This window comes from Gambusia affinis, linkage group LG12, assembly GCF_019740435.1.
Source record: "Gambusia affinis linkage group LG12, SWU_Gaff_1.0, whole genome shotgun sequence".
NCBI classification, from domain to species: domain Eukaryota; kingdom Metazoa; phylum Chordata; class Actinopteri; order Cyprinodontiformes; family Poeciliidae; genus Gambusia; species Gambusia affinis.
Genome location: NC_057879.1, coordinates 1,063,545 through 1,078,820, shown reverse-complemented (window position 1 = coordinate 1,078,820; position 15,276 = coordinate 1,063,545). Strand labels below are relative to the sequence as shown.

At 36.5% G+C, this 15,276-nt stretch overlaps 2 protein-coding genes across 2 annotated transcripts in view; both read right to left on the bottom strand.

Annotated features, from left to right (window-relative positions):
* Positions 1–5,382, bottom strand: part of cntnap2b (contactin associated protein 2b) — a 55,554-nt gene extending 50,172 nt beyond the window's left edge. Inside the window, 2 exon segments of the mRNA XM_044133425.1 lie at positions 865–975; positions 4,997–5,382. Coding sequence (XP_043989360.1) covers positions 865–975; positions 4,997–5,075 — 190 coding nt within the window. The 5' untranslated portion in view covers positions 5,076–5,382.
* A 4,108-nt stretch (positions 5,383–9,490) lies between these two features.
* Positions 9,491–13,984, bottom strand: ccr12a (chemokine (C-C motif) receptor 12a). The gene is made up of 2 exons (XM_044133424.1): positions 13,912–13,984; positions 9,491–11,679 (listed from the first exon to the last, which is right to left on the bottom strand). Exon 2 carries the CDS (start codon positions 11,663–11,665, stop codon positions 10,580–10,582), a length of 1,086 nt encoding a protein of 361 aa, XP_043989359.1. The 5' UTR covers positions 11,666–11,679; positions 13,912–13,984; the 3' UTR covers positions 9,491–10,579.
* Positions 13,985–15,276: the final 1,292 nt, after the last annotated feature.

Genomic DNA, 15,276 nt, shown 5'->3' with positions numbered 1-15,276 from the left:
ACATAAGCCTTATCCAGGATTGTGACTTTGGATCATTTCCGACCATCCTGTGTTTGGAATGTTTCACAAAACACTGAGGAGTTAAAATTGATCTATCAATGTCATACCTCCAATTCACCACCAGGAGTAATAATAGATCCACAACCACTATGAACTATAAGGCGCCGTTGCAAAAAAGGTGAGATGTAGAGCAAAGCAGAAACCAATAACTGTTCAGTCTGTGAGTAAACTCAGTGCAGACATGCAGTGTACGTCTGACTTCAGTAATGTGCAAACAATTGATTGTTAAATATTACAGTGATGATACTAATTATAATGAGCCCCCATTTTACTCAAATTTCTCTAATGTCCCTGCCACCCGCTTTGAGCATTAGTTGGCGCAGCAGGAGCTGAGGTGCGAAGTATAAGACAAATATCATTGACAGGCAGACATGATTGTAAAAACTGTGAACTTCCATTTAACTAGTTAACTATGATTTGAGAGCAGAATCGAAATGTATAGAGACTACATATTGGAGCCTCCCGTTCAAGCAGTCCCTCCTGTTCCTGTATTCACATTGAAATCACAATGGTATTTAGAATAATTATGCAGCTTTACATTGTACTGGACTAAATATATAAGATGTAGGCTAGTGGCATCTTCTCCCTGCTCTACTGTTTTTAATTGTCTCTGCTCTCCAATCCATTAAGAATGTTAAAATATCACCCCTACAAACTTAAAGAAAGACACCCTCATCTTAAACCAATTATGTAAGTAAAAGCTTCAATAAAACAGTATATATGAAGAATGAACATTCTTAGAAAGGGAATCAATGTTCACACAGCATCAGGAATTGTAATGTGTGTGACATTACACTGCCATACCTTGTACTCTGTTGAGTTTAGCAAAAGCGGCTGCATATCCTCTGCCATATTCTGATGAGCTGTTGAAGGATTTAATGGGAAGGGCTGTTACCAAGCTGTCATCACACTTCCCTAAACCAGCAAGATAAAAAATAAAGGCAAAGAGCACTTTAAACAGTAAGTTGTCTATTCTATAATAGCAGTTGCAAGGTGAAACAGAAATCATCTACACACTAAATAAAGAAAGTAAACGATGACATTTTATCACAAAGACTGGAATTTCAGGTTACTAGAATCAGAATATAAAAGAACTTTCTCATCAACAAAATTACAATTAGGCTAAAAAAAACCTGTCAAACTTTTGACATGTTTTCAAAATAGTCTTGAGCACTATTTTGAAAATAAGCAAAAGACAACAGCTTGTCTTTTGCTGTTGAAACAGAGGGTCGAAGTTAGATCTGAGCTGCTAAGGAGGCTGATCACAGAGCTAAGGAAAGCTCACTCCACACTACAGGCTCTGGAGCAAAGAGAGTGGCTGAACTCTGGAAGGTTATCATTTTACTTTTTTTGTTTCCTGATTTATACTATTCACACATCAACTGAATAAGTTCCTATCCAGCCAGTCTTTCTCCTTTTCTTAGAGCAAAGCAGCCTCACTCCAGTCAGTCAAACCCTCTGCGCAGGGCCGGCCCAAGCCAAAGCAAACTAAGCAGCAGCTTAAGGCCCCGGGGCCCTAAGTGGTGGTAAAACCAAGTGGAACTGATTTATTTTTTTTAAGTACGGTAATGATTTCTATGTGATTATATTAAAAAACAACCAATTTCATTATAAATTTGTGATCATTTTAAACAATAATATATATTTGATCATGTAGAAATCATTCTTTACATGGCCAAAAAGAAAGAAAGAAATTGCTCTTGGGGGCCCCCTAATAGCCGCGGTAGGTCACACCTGATTAGTAATATGAGCTTCCATCCAAACCTCCAAAGCTCCAGTGGAAGATAAGTTAGCAAAACAATTAGGCCTGTCACGATAAACAAGAAATCGATTAATCGTACGATAAATTAAAACTATCTACGTCATTTTAATTATCGCCGTTATCATCTCTTCCAGCCTTTTTCTCTTTCTGTGGATGACGCTAAATGAAAAAAGGCTCAACTCCGGTGCTCTCCACTGACCCTCCCTTCCTCATTTCCTTAGTGTAATGCCCAGCGCACACTACACCATCTTAGTGCTGTCAGTCGATTGTCGGCCCATTTTCAAAATCTGAGACCACACATTATCCGACAGAAATCCTAGGTATAACGGTTCCATCGGGTTCGATGTGCCGTGTGATGTCCAACAGTGGGCACAACATAATGGCTACAAGTCCAGCTAACTAATTTTAAAACCAGGCATTAATCAATGCTTTACTACAATCTACCTGCAGTGCATGTGGCTCTAGTGTCAGTGTAACGTCCTGACTGAATGAAAATCATTAGAACCTTTTTATGTCACGTTAACGAAGAACAGCTGAAAAGTTACCGGGTTCATCAACTGGTAGCAATTTGGCTCCAACTCCTCCCCTCCTCATTTCTATATTCTTTGCACCAAATGTTTTATAAACATTAATGTTGTTTCCACATATCATCTCCAATGTCCGGTGGACTTCAGGTTGCGCTGTGTCAGCTGTTTTGATTCCCCTCTGTAATTTCCCCTCAGAAAGCGCGGAGCAGAATCCGGTTTTCTGATTGGCTACCTGTCACATTCAACAGGCTGCGGTAACGATCCCAGTGGGGAAAACCCCTGATTTAGATCGGAGGGGCCACAACGATCTAGCGTAACTCACCACACACTACAGGATGATCACAAGAGACAATCTAAGAACGATCAAAGTTCTAAGATTGTCATAAGGGGAAAATGTAGGTGTGAACTAACGTGTAGTGTGAACTATTGCATCAGGTAGTCGGATGTGTCCTTCTTCTCTATTTAAATCTAATGATTACCGAAGGGCAATATGGTAAACAGACTTCATAATCTGCACTCTTTTGGTTGAATGCAGTATTTATTTACACTTTGGTGTTTTTATTCAAGTACATTTTTGTTAATGGAGACTGAGAATCAATTTTATTTTTATTTTTGGTTGTTTTGTTTATTTTGTTTATCAGTTCCAGTGTTGGGTGTTCTTTTTAAAATAAAGTGTACTTATCTTTGGCAGGAAATCACATGCATTACTACGTCATTTCCATTAAATCAGTGTAAAAAGGTCTTCAAACAATACTATCGTCTATCGCAATAGTTTTTTGAGACAATTAATCGTTCAGCAAAATTTGCTATCGTGACAGGCCTAAAAACAATGATGCAAAAAAGGACTTATCCTTCAGAGAGAGAGGAAAAATAGGAAAAAGACCTCGAGTGGTCCAGTGCAACAGCCAAACATTTATGCTAGTGTCTTTGTATTTGTGTGAAACCGAGCTGTAACTTTAAATTAGTTGATTCTCGTGGTTGGCTCATATATCTATGAGGGGTTTTTTGGCTTCAAAAGGGCATGTTTGATAACATTTGGTAACAATGACTAAATTTTCTTAATCATCAGGCAAAATGCTTTTACATCAGGTTATGTGCCCACTGCATTAATATCTCAGTGAGCTATTCTAAACTGTAGTTGGTGACATGTTTGCTGCTGAGCATGATCATTTATGTGGCTAAAACGAATATTATTTTTACATCAAATTAAAAGTTATGAAACTTTCCCAAAAGCACTTTTAAAATTACTTCAATTGACAGAATCTGCACAGTAGGGGTCCACATTCTCAAGATAGAAAGACTCTCCTACTATAAATGTAATTTTTAGCTATTGGAACTAAGAGAAGCAGTATGGATGAATGAAAAAACAAGAAAAAACAGTTACAGAAAAATGGTTTGTAGTGTTTTTTTTTTTTTGTTGTTTTTTTTTGCAACCTGAAGAGAACTTCAGTGGAATTTAAAAACACAATATGTGTATAAGTTTATGTCTGGTTGAACAATGTGTGTGACCAGTTGATTTTTTTTTCTTTTTGGGGGGGATTTCATTGTTATCCATAGGGGGGCCCAGAAAATCTTTGGGAACCACTGACCTAGTCTATCAGACAAATCTCTCTCAAGGGAGAGTAGAAGAGGACAGTGGGTGATTTTTAAAAAATCTTTCCTGAGGTGGATAAGATCGGGGATAACCAATTTCCCAAAATTCAGGAAATCACTAATAAATATTGTTATGGATTCTGTCTTTTCCTCTATCTCTTTCAGCCTCTTTTATCTGCTTACACGCAGCAGCTTATATGACCATGTTTATTTGTGACTGCTGGCAGTCATATGTAAACAGAGTGAAACTGATTAGACTACACTTTAGGGAGGGTACAGATTGCAGAGAAGAATAAATAACTAACTCGCGCTACAATCTTTGCCTCACTTGGTTACATCCATAAGGTGAGCTAACCGTGACCCCTCGCTGGACAGTGAATGTAACTCTATCTGATCCATTTGTATGACATGTATGGCTTATAACGTTTGATCATTTCCCGACATTAAAGCCTGTTTTTATATATAACCAAATATTATTTCTTAAGGTAATTTACACTGAGAGGTTCTGATCGGGTTTTGAAACTGGTTAACCAACCTGGGTGGTGCTCAGAGACAAAAATGAATGAACTCCAACAATATCAAGAATAAATTGACTAACCGATAAATGAAGCCTATACGATACATAGGATATAATGTAAACAGCACTGTCGGAAATGTTTATAGCAGGTATGCTAATGATCTAATCTAAGCAGAAATAGAGGGCCGAAAACCAAATTTCGTTAGAGCGCCATGGAGGATTGGGCAGGTGTTCTAACTATGTCTGCTACCCATCAAAATCTGACGAGGTACCCCGATATACCGGCCCTGCCTCTGTGTTTTCTACGGGAAGCAGATTCTGCTTCTCTCGTCCTTGATGAATAAAAGTATCGCGCGGTTGGTGATGCTGGGCCGCTGATCTCGTTCAACGGACCACCCTGCATAGTCCACTGCTCTGTTCTCAACACAAAATAACTGTCTTCATATATCGCAAGGAAAAGCTCTGTGTTTGCGTGTGTGCGCGTGTGTGATAGAGACACACACTGAAGGAGAGAGAGAGAAATGATAATGTACTTACTGGATGCTGACCATGCGCCGTTAGATGTGATGATGAGAGACGTAACTAGCAGCATTGCCATCCCAGTCAAAGCGGACATCTTCACAGAAAAGGCTAACAAAGGCGAAAATTCAGTGGTTCCAGGTGTCTCTCCCCGCCCCCCGCCAACTGTGTGTTGATAACACAGCAGACTTTGTTTTTACTCTGCGATGAAACAGAATGGATGTCTGCCTCACTTAGCTTGCTGCCTATTGCCTTGTTTCCCTCTAACAAACACCAAAAACCCAGTAAAGAGTGGTCCACACCGTCCAATCTCCGGCCAGACCGCTGTCGGGCTGCGGCTCCATTGTCAGGCAGATAGGCAGAGAGACAGAAGGTGTCCAACCAAAGGAAAGGACACCATCCACCCCTACCTCCTTACGGTATGGTACAGCCCATGATGTATAACAATACTAAAGCTTTTGAAGGGCTCAGCTGCAGGACGCGCCGAGATGTTCTCACAACACATAAAAAGAGGGGGGTTAAAGCTCTGCAAGATGTAAGACAAAGAACTGTTAAAATTTAACAGATCAAGAATACGACTCAGAAAACAAAAACTAAACCTGGCTGCAAAAGATTTCTATAAACATCAGAAACTGAGTCCATGAAACTACATAGAGTTGATAGCTACACTTTGAGAGGTCGAACTTGACTTGCGCTATTTTATACTAATATAAAAAAGAAAGTTGTGATTTGTGAAACCGTCATTCTATCTGTAAAAACGTTCCCTGGCATCAGTCGATATAATGACTTCATGTTGACTATATCACCTATATTCAAAATCAAAAATACTTTATTGATTCCAAAGAGAATATGATATTATCTATCCTGTTGCATGTCAGTTTGTTGACATTCACAGGCGTGGAAAGTGTTCGGTTGGTTCCATCTAGTGGCGGAATTTAGGTAGGCTATATTTAAGAATTTGCCATTGATGAATTCATAAAAATAACTCTTTTAATGACTTAAGGCAAGGTAGAAAATACAAAGCATGGTTTTCTCTCAGTAACACCGCAACTTCTTAAAGACTAAGTTGGTCTTTGAAAACACCTTTGCTTTCAAAGACTAGTCATGGCCAAATTTCGCCTCCGGAAGCAATGAAGCTTTCCAGCCCTTTGCTTTGCCAAAGGTTCATTACTCTTTGGTCATTCATTCATCACCAGCGACATCTGCTGCTGAAACTGTAACAGCCTCGTCACTGAGATAAATCATACCTCAACAAATCAGCAATACCGTTTTTGTCAAACTCATGTTTAGTAGCAGGAGAGTCAATTCATTCCTATTTAACTTAAAGATTTTGATCTTTTTAAGTTACTAAAATTATTTGTAGAAAAACTAATTCTGGAATATGTTGACTGTCAGGAGGTAGGCAATTTTATTTATATAGCACATTTTCAGCAACAAGGCAATTCAAAGTGCAGTAGTCAAGTTATGTTTTCTTTTATGTCATTGACTGATTTGACAATAAAGACATTTGATGTTTTAGTGTCTTGTGGTGCTTGTTGGGGCAGACAGTATTGTTTGTGTTCTTTTTTTCATGGATTTCTAATTGGTTCTGATCACTTATATTAAACAACACACAATTTTAATCTTGCAACAGCTTTCAGTCTATTTCTACTGTGCAAGACTGATATATATTTGCTGTAAAGTATATTGAAGGGAAATGTAAAAAAGATATAAATATAATGAGGTGTTTAACAAGGTTAGATTGGGGTGCAAATAAAATTAATTTAAAAAAGATGTATATTGCTTTAATTAGATCAGTGTTGGTTTATGGATGTGTAGTCTACAGGCAGGCTGCGAAAACAGTGATTAGTAAGTTAGAAGTAATTCAGAATCAAGCTTTGAGATTATGCTGTGGAGCTTTGAGGACATCTCCATCTTTGGCAGTGCAGGTGGAAATGGGAGAGATTTCTTTATATTTAAGACAATAGAAAATTATGCTGAATTATTGGGTGAATTTGCAGGGACATAAGAGGAGAATAATCCAGCAGTAAGAATCTTGAGACTTTGCTGGGAGAGTGGAAAAGCTAAAAATAGACTGTTTTGCATGGGCAGCAGATAAATCTGCTAGAGAAATGGGGTTACAGGGAAAGAGATACTGTGCTTTGGTGCCTCATCCAATTATACCTTTTTGGCTGTTTCCATACGCGACAGTTGATTTAGAAGTTTATAGCAAAATGCAGGTTAATAAAGATAATAACTGGGTAAGTTTTGTAAATGACAGAATTAAGAATACGTATAGATCCTTCAGAATTATATATACAGATGGTTCAAAAGATTTAGTTTAAAATAAAACAGGATTTGCTTATGCTATTCCTGAACTAGATATATTTATGAAACAAAGAACATCTGACCATTTAGCTGTTTATACAGTGGAAATGTTAGCAATACTGATGGCCTTACAGTGGGTAGAGCAAAATTAAATAGGAAAAGTTATTTTATGTTCAGATTCATTATCAGCACTAATGTCTACTTTAAATATTTCATCTGAAAGTCGTATGGAGTTAGTATACGAAATTTATGAAGTTATATTTAGAATGACACAAACTCAAATAGAGATTGGGTTTATGTGGATTCCAGCTGATAAAGGTATAGAAGCGAATGAAATGGCAGATCATTTAGCTAAGGTGTCTTTGAAACAAAGTAGAATTATGGAAATAACGTATTGTAAATCTGAAATAAAATCAATTATTAAGACCAAAATTAAATCTGAATGGCAACAATTGTGGGAAGAAGGAACTAAAGGTCGTCATTTATTTCATATACAAAAGAAAGTAGGGAATATGGAAATAATAGGAGAAAATTGAAAAGAACAAGTAGTAATGACAAGATTGTGCCTTGGACATACTGGATTAAATAAAACTCTACATTTGATAGGTAAACATCCAACAGGTAGTTGTGAATGTGGTATGGATATGGAAACAGTAGAACATGTAATTATTCATTGTGAAAAATATACAGTAAGTAGAGAGAAGCTAAAACAAGAAATTAGGAAATATGATATAGAGACATTAAAACTTAATAAGATTTTAATTAAACATAAAATAAATAAAGCAGTTATACATTTTTGAAGGTAACAGGATTATATGTAAGAATTTAGATTAAAGGGAGATACTCTGGTCCACACTCCAGCACAGTAGATGGCGATAATACATTTTAAGGTTAGATGACAATTTGATTAAAATCACAAAGAAGAAGAAAAAGAAGAAGCTAGACGAAACCAGGGCTGATGAGCTTAATTGACTGCAGGGGAGAGTGGTTGGCACAGGAACTGGCTGAGGGGCGGGGAAAAGGTGGACCAGGGAAGCTAAGAAGATCTGCTGGGGAAGACAAAAAGGAGGAAATGGGGAGGAGAAAAATACTTTTGATACAGACACTACGAGTAAAGAAAATCCGATGAAGTAGGAGAGAAAGACATGAGGGAAACCATAACGAACCTAAATAGAAACAAGGCTGATCTACCAACAATAAGAACTATGGAACATAGAGCTAGAGAAACTAGAATTAAAGAAAAAAAACTAAAAAACTAGAATCACTAAAGAAAGATAAACATAGATTCAGACAAAAAGACCAACTAAACCTAAATTGACAAAATAAGAAAAGTAGAAACACCGTGGGTGTTGAAGTCTAAGAAGTCTAAGACAGTCTTACTGATGGGATTGTTGAGCAAAATGATTGCCAGTGGGAGACAGCTTTTTCTGAGTCTGGTTGTTTTACAGCGGATGCCACTGAATCTTCTGCCAGATGCCAACCGGATGAACTGACCATGGAGAGGACGGGTGGAATCAGAGAGGATCTGGTTTGCTCTGGCTAAGCAGAGTCTGTGCGCAATGGTATGGATAGGGGGGAATGGAGACCCAATGATCCTCTCTGCTGTCTTCACCACTTTTCGCAGAGACCTTGGAGCTCCTTGACCAGATGGAGATACTGCTGGTCAGCAGGCTCTCAACGGTTCCTCTGTAGAAGGTGGAGAGGATCATTCATCTCAGAAAGTGAGATGACTGATCACTTCCCTTTTTCAGTAGGGAAGTGATATGAGGTGTCCAGCCAAGGTTGTCTGCAATGTGAAGCCTCAGGATCTTAGCACTGCTGACGATCTCCACTGCTCTGTCAATGATGAGGAGTGGTGTGTGTTTGGATCGAGACCTTCTGAAGTTGATTACAATCTCTTTTGTCTTGTCAACGTTCAGAAACAGGTTGTTTTTTCTACACCAGTCCACAAGATGTTGTACCTCTTTCCTGTATTTCACTTCATTGTTATCCTGAATGAGGCCTACAATTCTTAAGTCATTTTTAATGCATGCTAACACATCCTGTATTTGTGCTGCTTTACATGATTTGTATATAGATTTTTCACCTAATAAAAACCTCTTGCTTTGGATTAAAATTAATTTTGTTTTTTAAAATATGACATTTGATTGAAATATTAAAGTAATGTCCAGTGTACCCCATGACTTAAAGGAATCTAGAGAAAAGTGTTTTTAAATTAATTTTATCACAGCACTGCAGTGTGACATATCTTGATGTGTATTAAACCCATGTCCATGGTCCATTACAACAGAGAAGCTTTATAATTCATATTCACAAACATAACATTCAATGAGACAAGGTACAGAATATTTTTTCCATTAAGTTTACATGAAAGAAATTAAATGCAGAAGATAAGCGTTTAACATTTGGAAGATAATTTATATCTATGAGTTTTAAATGCTGTTAGGTAATACATGTTCAGAAGCTATTTTTACTGATTATTCCACCTTTTACACAAAGTAATCATAATTAAAAAAGAGAAGACGACAATTTAAAAAGTAAGTTAATGCTATCAATGACTAGTTAGGTAATACTGTAATGATTAAGACAAAAAAAATCTGATTTTATATACTGTATCAGGGCTGTAAAAATATACTGCTGTATAAGTAATAATGTCAGAAAGGATGCAGCCAGATAAACAAGTGACATGACGATGCTGCAAAGGCATTTCAGCGTGAGAAACTGAGAGAGGACCTTCACATATCTCAGCTGTTGTGTTTCTTTTTCTCTGCTACTTCTTGTTCTGATGTGTCATTGCAATGCTTCCTCTCTGAACAGTTCAGATCGCATTCAGTGTGATATGTTGGCAACAGTTGTCAAATTGGTGTGAGAAAATCATTCATATAAGTTTGTTCCCAGATGATCACAGTTTGAAAACACTTTACATTAAAATGATCATTGTAAACATATCAGTATATTTAAAACCATAATAAGAAGAAATTCAAAATCATTCAATGTATTTTTTCACAACAGTAATAATTCAACTGACCAGATTTCAAACATAACATCTCCTTGTTCACAAAGTTTTAAATCCGGCAGGTCGTGGCTGTGGAGCTGAATATAACAAAAGATTTACTTCAAAGTGGAAACTAAAGGCTTACAGTTTGGAATGTTCAGCACAGAAAAACTGAAGTTAAATGTGTAACATATCATAATGGCCAAGCCATTAGAGAAGAATATTTACTATTGAATCATGTCACGAGAGTGCATTATGACATTCTGTATCTGTTAAAAGATCAGGATTTTTATGTTTGCTCAGTATTCGTAAACAGAATGAGGTGTTCTCTGTGATGTGCTTCTAGTGCTCTGGCTGTTGAAGCTAATGTGTCTGGACAGGCAGGGAATTTTTTTAATCACCAGTTTGTTGAAATGACTCTGGAACTTTTTCCCTAGAAATGTGTAAAACATTGGACTAATACAACAATACAAGTATGCAATGTTTCGGGTCAAGTAATATGCATAATCTAGGTTTTGCTTGGTGGAACATGATTCTTCCTTGTCTGTTTCGCCAGCTGAAATATTAATTGCTCGAAGAAGGCATACAATATTGTAGGGTGTCCAGCAGACAAAAAATGTGAAGATGATTACAAATATTAGTTTTATGGCTCGACACTTCTCCTTCATCCGGGTGGAGAGAATCCGCAGCGTGATCCTAGCGTAGCAGTACATGACCATTATCAGAGGTAAGAGGAAGAAAATCATGAACTGTTGATAGGAACTGACCAAACGCCAGACTCTCATACTGCTTGCTGATAACCCTGATTCCTCACACATTTTGCCTTGCATCGAGTTCTTGAACACATTTCGAAGGACCAACTCTTTAACACTTGCTAAAATACTGATACACCAAACAATGACAGACGATATTATGGCATACTTTTTTTTCCTGCGCTTGCAAGCTGCAAGCGCATGCACCACAGCTAGGTATCGGTCAAATGTCATGAGAGTAAGGAAGAGGATGGAGCTGTAGAAACCGATGAAATAAGCACTGCTGACCATTTTACATAGAGCTTCTCCAAAGATCCATTCAGACAAATGGTAGGTAGCCCAGAAAGGCAAACTGGAGGCAAAAAGGAGATTGGAAAGCACCAAATTCAGCAGAAAGATGTTTGTGACTGTGGTGAGCTTCTCATACTTGAAGATAATGAGGAGGACAAGGCCGTTTCCAAGGTAACTCAGGAAGAAGTTAACATAGTAGAACACTGGGATCAATTTTGCACCAAACATGTTAACAGTCTTTTTGGCACACAGCTGGACAAGTTCACTGACCACGTGGCTCGGGTCCTCTGTTGTATTCAGACTCTGCAGGTAGAGCATGTAATTATAGTCATCATCATCCATGGCTGATGTTTCACCTGTGGCACATTAAAGAAATATAGAAGTCAGACTAGAGATGGATAAAATCAATTTTCCTATAAGTTACACACAGAAGTCTGGGTTGAAAATCTTACACAACTAATGCAAGCCTGAACAAAACAGACAAAATGTTGAAAAACTACATGTCCATATGCAATTACTTCCCCAAAATTTATAGACAGACATAATTAGTTATTTTTATCATCTGTATTGCCTTCTTAAGGTCAGTTGTATGATAACTTGTGCTTCACCATGTCCAAAAGGTTATTGCAGATATGTAACATAACTAAAAGGGCTAACTTACATATATTTATACATTCACTTGCATACATCCAACGTAACTGAAAAGGTTTTGGCCAAAACCTGCTTGCACATGCAGCTCGACACATTAAGGGACCTTGGACAATATATTAACCATCACAATATGTTTTGGGAACAAAACTTGTACTTAATTTGTACTTAATTTGATATTAACATATGAATACAGACTAAAATCTTTATTGAGGAATGTTTCTAACATTTATTCGATTCTATAAGTTCTTAAGTAAAAAGTCGATTCAACCAGATACTACAGATAAAGAGGCCACTTTAATTCCAATTGGGGCTTTTCTGCATGAAATTTCCATGTTCTCTCTTTACCTGCATGAAAAAAATTAAATGCAAAATTCACAAATACATGCAAAAGGCTATGTGAATATTTCTGTGTAGTCTAACAAAACTCATAGAACACTGAGTATTGAGAGAAAAATTCATCTTAGTATGGTACATCTTTATCAGATAATGTTGTAACAACATTTAAAGAATCGGTCCCCTTTTTAATTTCCTTAATATCACCAGACAAGAAATAATTATAATAAGTTGCATTAAGTAAAGACTGTATTAGAGATACGACTTAATCAAAGACATTTAGACCTAAAATTATATCTTTTAAAACTCCCAGATTTATTTCATTAGAATTGTTAACTTTTAAATGTTAGAGATTTGTCATCTCCCATCTTCATATTTCTATAATTTTACTCTAATACTTTAGATATATTCTTCAATAACTCATACCAACCTATCAACTTACATACATCCTATAGAGAAGTATAGTTTTGAAATAACAAACTTTACCCAGTGATTCATAAACATTTTGTCACACTGATGTTTTTCTTCCCAAAATCAGGAATTGAAACTGCTGATCAGCAAGATTAAAAAGTCACGTCTCCTACGCCTTCGCAACGCTGCTGTATATATTTGTATATATAAAAAAAGTGTTGCTTCTTACCAGAAATGATTCATTGACAGCATTATTTTTGAAGAACCTTGTGTTTTAACTCCTGGCTATATCCAGATGTTATGAAAATAAACCATTTTTTTTTTAATTGTGAGTTATTTTATATTTTTAAGTGAGCAGGAAACACTGCAGATTTCTCACAAAAAGCTGTGCTAGGGACTGAAATTAACACCATCATCATAACAGATGCTTCTCTTGGGTCACTGCTTATGTTTCTCCATCTAAGTATTATTTCAGAACAAAGCTTTATGTTCAAACCACCAAACTGTTCAAACATCTGGTCACATTTCCTGATAAGCGGTTGCGACATTAGGTACTACATCTAAGCAGTTCATGGCTGCTGCTTCCTTCCTACAATTCTAAGAAACTAGGCTGTAAGAAGTATTTTTTATTTTATTTTATTTAAGAAATATTGAAAGTCTTAAATTTGGTAGGTGTTTTGCACAGTTATTAGGCTTAAAAATGTTAGAACCTGCTGAAGATCACACCATTGTTATGTACTGATATTTAAAAGCCTACAGTTATAAGTACAGTTCCTGTATGTACAATGAGTGTATATGAATAAGAGCTTGAAACAGTTTGAGTGGGCAACTTTCATTAAGTTAAGTGTATTATTTTTTAACGATCATAAAAGGTTTCTTCATCAGTAGTAAAACTTTAAGTTCCCAAAAAGCTGATTTAACTAGAAATGTCACTTTTAAAGGAAGTCATTATAGTAAACCTAAAGAATCATGCCTTCTCGTGAGTTTAAGAAAAATCATAACATAAAATAAATAAAAAAATAATAAAAAAATGAGCTAGCCCTTAAATAAGCTGTGAAATTATATTCTGGTTATATTTTAGTTTTAGAAAAGTGATGAAAGTAACATCTATATATGTGATTCTCACAATCTGACTTTAGCTAAAGATTTATAAAATAACAACAGCATTGAAAATCAAGCCAATTTGACCTTACCAGTGCAGCTTTGTAGATAACAGCCTTTGGTCAAGATCGAAAATGGAGTCACAGAAAATTTGTTTGTCACTGACTTTTGAGAGTAACAAAATCAGAAGGGGCTGTACCTTGGCAAACGGATGTCCTTAAAAGCCTGTGTGTGTGTGTGTGTGTGTGTGTGTGTGAGCATGCGTGCATGTGTGTGTGTTTGTGTCTTTCTGTAGACTATTCAGGAAAGATATGACACATGAAATTGAATAATCTTTGGCCAAAAATTTACTTTGAGGAGAAGCTGTTTTGCACTGCAGCTTCTCATGTAGGCAGTGCAATCCAAGAAATAATATTACTTAGGTAATATTATTTTGAAGGATCACTACTCGAGTAAAATTCTGTGCTCACTGGGAACGTGCAGTAAACAGTAAATATTGTCTCTGCAAGTACTTAGTATTGTTCTAACATGTAAACATTACCTTCTATAAGTAGTGGTTTCAAAAGTTATGCCATGTTATAGAATACTGCAATAATTATAATTTTATATTTTGTCTGTATGATTGCATCATTTTCACAACTTAAGTCAGACTGCAAAAAAGAAAACTACTCAGCTACTCAATACATAAGGCCTCTATACTGAATATTTTTTGCTTTTCAGTAGTTTTTCCTAGATGACTATTTTTTATTCCTATTAAAATATCTCAAAAAATAATAATTACAATGTAATAATATAATATTGCGTAAAAATGTACCCTCAGTAAGTAAAGGGTTTTTTTTTTTTTAGAAATGTATTACAGAGAGTCAAATTCTGAAACATTTGTCTATTTCTACACACTCAATGCATAGTTTGGTGCTTCTTGCACAGGCATGTGCAGAAGGGGGGGTGAAGGGGGCTTGACCCTCTGCCCCTTTTATCCTTGATGCCCCTAGTGTCCTTTCTTAGTGTTTTTTTTTTCAAGAAGGCCTGCTTGTGCCCATCTGCAATAATATTTAGCTAAATATAATAATTTAGCAAAATAAACTAGTCTAATAATGACTCCATGTTATTCCATTGTGAGGAGGAGGGGGGCTGATCTGTGTCCTCTAACTATCATATTATGGGCAAGAATATTTTTTCATACACTGGTTTGTGAATAAAAACGTAGGTCTGATGTTAGAAAAACTGTTTCTATTTATATTTTCTTAATTGTCCTCCCAGGAGCGGGACTAAACCCTCCTCGCCCCTAAACACAGAAATGTTTAAGTAATGCTGCAGAGAAAACTTCTGACTTTACCTTAATCAGGCTGCTAAATGCCCGGTTCACTACAGGAGTTGGTCCAAAGACAGAATGTCTGTCTTTATTTCAGACATCCTGATATAAGACATGGTACTGCGACTGTCACTGCTAGTTGCAA

Coding starts and splice junctions, on each gene's coding strand:
- ccr12a (XM_044133424.1), bottom strand. CDS start 11,665: ATGGATGATGATGACTATAATTACATGCTCTACCTGCAGAGTCTGAAT.